The 4,624-nt window shown below is 38.8% G+C and overlaps 1 protein-coding gene across 1 annotated transcript; it reads right to left on the bottom strand.

Moving 5' to 3' along the window:
- Positions 1-2,102: 2,102 nt before the first annotated feature.
- Positions 2,103-4,240, bottom strand: LOC131045436 (phospholipase A(1) DAD1, chloroplastic-like). The gene is made up of 4 exons (XM_057979018.2): positions 3,871-4,240; positions 3,649-3,720; positions 3,297-3,536; positions 2,103-2,155 (listed from the first exon to the last, which is right to left on the bottom strand). Exons 1-4 carry the CDS (start codon positions 4,238-4,240, stop codon positions 2,103-2,105), a joined length of 735 nt encoding a protein of 244 aa, XP_057835001.2.
- Between the last annotated feature and the right edge of the window lie 384 nt (positions 4,241-4,624).

Consider the following 4,624-nt stretch of genomic DNA (forward strand, 5'->3'; position numbering starts at 1 on the left):
AGAATCTGAAGAGAATTGGGAGCTATGAGATTGGGCATGTCTACAGAGAAAGAAATCAGGTGGCTGATTACCTTGCAAACCTCAGGGTGGGAGAATATGATGTTCCTATTTACTTTTGCTAGAGATCTACAACAGAGGATATCAAAGGACAATGCTTGAAGGACTACCGAAGATATCCTCGACAAGGGATTAGGTAGCATGTCTATGATCTATTGGACCCTATCGGCTGTCAAGGCATTGTGGTGGCAACTTGATAAACACTGGTGAAGTACGAATCGATGGCTATGAGCAGGAAATTGTATCTTTGGCGGCAGGATCACATGGCACCCGAGCTGCTCATCATGATGCCTAGAAATTGCTACTCATCAATAATGGCATGTTTGCAGAATGAGAGATCCTAACAGGATATGGACAGAGTGCACTTGATTGACATCACAAATCACAATTATATATGGCGATTTCATAGGGCAAAGGAAAAATAGGAAAGTGCGAGGGCTGATTCGGGAGTGTTGCAGAGAATTTTTTTGGCAATGGCATACTTTGGAAGGGTCAGTTGTGTGAACTATGAAAATGCATTGAATGTGTAGTTGAGAAACTTGTTTTGCATTGAAGATTATATGTATGACTCTGTGCGGGGGCTCGTGGGCATTACTCTAAATTATGACAAACATTGGTGTGATGCTATGGTGTTGGAAGCCACTCTTCTGCCACTGGTGGATATTATTGATTCGAAGGAGTGTGTGGTTGAATTTTTAGCAGGATTCATAAAACCATTTATTGTAGATACTGCTGTCGATGCCATTCTAAGTATGGAGGAAGCAGTCAAAGTGAGCATTCTGAAGATATACTTCCAGTTTGAAAACTACTTACCCTTAGACTTGGAGGATGATGACGAGGGAGATGAAGATGGTAATAAGGAAGGGGAAGGTAGTGAGGAGTATGCAGAGGATGAGGAATCTGTAGACAGTGACACCATTTGTGAGATGGCCTGTAGGGAAGTATGGAAGGAAGAGCGGGAGAGATTGAAGACTTTCGAGGAGAATGCGTGGGAGATTTTGAGGTGTGCAGTATTTAATGGAAACATGGAACCATTTTGAAGGGTAACCGAGTCTGATGATTGGTGGCTTCTGGAGAACTCCACCCGAAATGCAATTGGTATTGGTGAATTCACTGCTGTAATCTATCAAGCCATCGGGGGGCAGGTGTAATTTCAGGGTAATGTTGGAGTAGTTGTGGGGTATACTTGAATAAGTGTGGAATGATAACTTTTTGGATCTCTATGTAATTGTGAGCTTTTTGTGCATAAAGGGCTAGGTGTGCATAGACAAGTGGGTTTCTCTTGTCTATAAACCATATGTAATTTTCATAATTTCAACCAATATATGGAACTATCCCCATTAATGATAGCACTTATCCTTTAAAAAAAAAAAATGCATTTGAAAATATAATTGAACTCTATTTTTACCTGTAAACCGTTATAAAATTTTAGTGAATCTTTTAGATTGCTCCTTCTCTTTTATCAAAGTTTCATCTCTTAGAAGGAATTTTTTGCTATAAAAGGAAACAAAGTGGCATTTCAATTTTATATTAAACTCGATAAATTGTAAGAAATTAGTTTTGTTGAATAAATTAGTGGGTGTACATAGACTCCAAATTTTCAAGGACTTTTTAATTGGTGTCCGCAGATCAAACTATTCCAGGATCGCCAATATTTTGTAAAAAGCCTCAACAATTTTTGCTTATGCGCCTGTCACTACAACTGCTTTTCTAACAGAAAGATTTAGAGATTTATCAGGTTTCGAACTGAAGTAATGATTATATCTGCTCGATTACAGCGAGATAATCCACCTTCTCCTCCTCCCATTCAATTACTTCAAGATCAGGAAACTCTAAGGAGTTTAAAATTGGTTGGGAAGATCCGACAACACAGTGGTTAACTGTGAGTTTCTTATATGAAAGGTCTTGAATTCAAGTCTATTCGATTGATTGTTAATTCCAAAAAAACAAAAAAATTTAAAAAAAAACTAAAAAATACCCCTTGAACTGTAACTCATGATTTATTATTTTTTTAATTGATTGTAAAAATCCAGACACATTTCCTTCTATCTGCATGCCGTGGGGACATTCCTGGAAATAGTGTTTGTTGCAGAACGATCTGCCAATGAACATGAAAAGTTCATTATAATAATAATTTTGAAAGTACAATCAGATTCAATTACCTTGAGAAACTGAACACAGGGCTTTCTAGCTGACATGTTGTGACATCTGACACTCAATTCTTTTAATCTTCCCATCTTATCCAAACACCGTATTCCTGGCAACTTCCAAGTGGTAGTTTCTTCTAAACTCCTTAGTGATGTGCAATGTTGTGTACCTTCTGTCCTGGAAACTTTGGGGCAATCAATCATCCTATATTTTTCTCTGAAGAGTCAGAAGTGGAAAAGTTGGAAGCTTATCTAACTCCGAACAGCCTGATATATGTAGTCGACGAGGGCTTACAATCACTTCTAAATATACTAGGGGAAAGGACCCAGTAGTTGTGCACCTTAACTTCGCACTTCTGAAAATCCTACTTGGAAATTTCAAATCACTCCAATTTTTTTACAGCAGCTTACTTGGCAAGTCCCCTGCTTATAACTAAGGTTTTAGGGCCACATCATCAAATATGATGCCACATCAGCATGCTTTTTGCCAAGGTGTCCAAAACATTCCCCAAAAAAAGTGAGACCGATAGGCGTGCAAAAGAGACCCCAATAGTTGTGCAGCTGATATGACATCACCTGATTGGTTACTTTTTACAATATTAGTACATTTCTTAACAAATGTTGGTACATTTCCTAACAAAAATTGATACTTTTTTGTTTCAAACAATAGGCTTTATTTGTTCAGTTTTTGGAAAGAAGGTATCAAACCCTCACAAAAAATGATACATGCTCAACTACTGGCTCCTTTCCCCTATTGTTTATTATTACAATGCTTAATGTACTACCAACTTAAAATATAATGTTCTGAGAACGTAACATAGTAACCCAATAACCTATGCAAAGTGGAAAGAAACATTCAGTCTGAAATATGATATTGTTTATTACAATGCTTAGAGTACTACAAACTTAGACAATTTTCTAAGAACATATCATAGTAACACAATAATCTAATCCAAAGTGGAAATGGAATGCTAGGCTCGATAAATATCTAGCTCTTAGGAATCTTCTTTGCAATATACCTCTTACCTCTATCGGAAGATATGAATTCCCGGTTCCTCCCTTGATACCCATCAATTAAATAGAGATGATTACCTAAATCATGGCGACCCATAGCATCAATTTTCCACAGTTTCAACTCACCGGACGAGTTGGGGTCCAGAGAAATCACAGTGCCCACATCACAGTGTTCCTCTCTATTCCAATCAACGATCCCTGAAGGAAACATCGTAATTAAATCGCCCTTCAGTACCACCCGCAACACATTAACTCCAATATTTTCCATATGAGAGGTGAAGGCTTGGTTTCCCACGCGCGGGGAGGCGAAGGCAAAGACTGTGACAGGTATTGAAGGCTACTTCAGTTTGATATCTATGCACTCAACGTCGCGAGAGCTGCTCCCAAGCTGTGTCCCGTAAATGTTATACTTAAACTTTCCCCTTTATACTTTCCAATAACCTTGAAATCTCACTCTGAATGATGTCTCTTACACTGTATTTAGAGAGGGATTCTTCTTTGTCTGTATAAAACCCAAGAAATCCCTTACATACCCTGACATCAGGGTTTGAATTTGCATCAGGCAGATGGCTCCAAGCGACTACCTTGAGTTTAAGATTTTGAGCCCATTCCCGTAGTCTACCAGTCCCTCAAAACACAACCACGATATCACGCCGTCCAAGTTTCCTATATTCATTTTCGTTGGTGCAAACAGCAATGAACCCACTCCAAACAGTCCTCATTCCGGGCCCAGGAGTTATGTAGGACATCATCGAGGGAACACTGACAAATATGGATTCGGTAATTTCATAGCCGCAATTCCGCAAATTATCGAACTCCTGTAACAGCAAATTTCCTTTTCGACTTCCCTCGTTTATTACTGCATCATAACATACCCTTGCGAAATCACCGTACCTGAGTATCTCGAATTTGAGAGTGGATTTGAATGGATCAAGCAAGCCTTCCCATGAGTGCTGACCTTGTATATCTTCCCATCTATCACCAACACTGGGCTTCTGCTGCTCCTCCTCCCTGCCCTCCATTTATCAGATTACTTAGACCAACACAAACAAACACAGAGTTATAATTATATTCTGGTCGCCTCCTATAACTCAAATTAGAGATGAATGGATTGATGACTTTCTGTAATTGATATCAGAGATGAGGGATACAGTTTAGGATGAGAATGGCCTATAAATAAGTAGAAAGATAATGCGTTCAGAAATGGTCCAAACACGGTTAGTAGGTAGACTCGGTCCTGGACAAATGCAACTGGCTTCAATCCTTCCTATACTTTGTAGTGGGAAATTGGGTCGACTGACTTAATTTGTACGAAAGGTCTTCTTCTCCTTTGTTTTGCATCATCTCTTATAGATAATTAGTTATTTTATGTATTTGTAGCCCTTGAATACGCGTAGGAAATGATG

Source organism: Cryptomeria japonica, chromosome 7, assembly GCF_030272615.1.
Source record: "Cryptomeria japonica chromosome 7, Sugi_1.0, whole genome shotgun sequence".
NCBI lineage: Eukaryota > Viridiplantae > Streptophyta > Pinopsida > Cupressales > Cupressaceae > Cryptomeria > Cryptomeria japonica.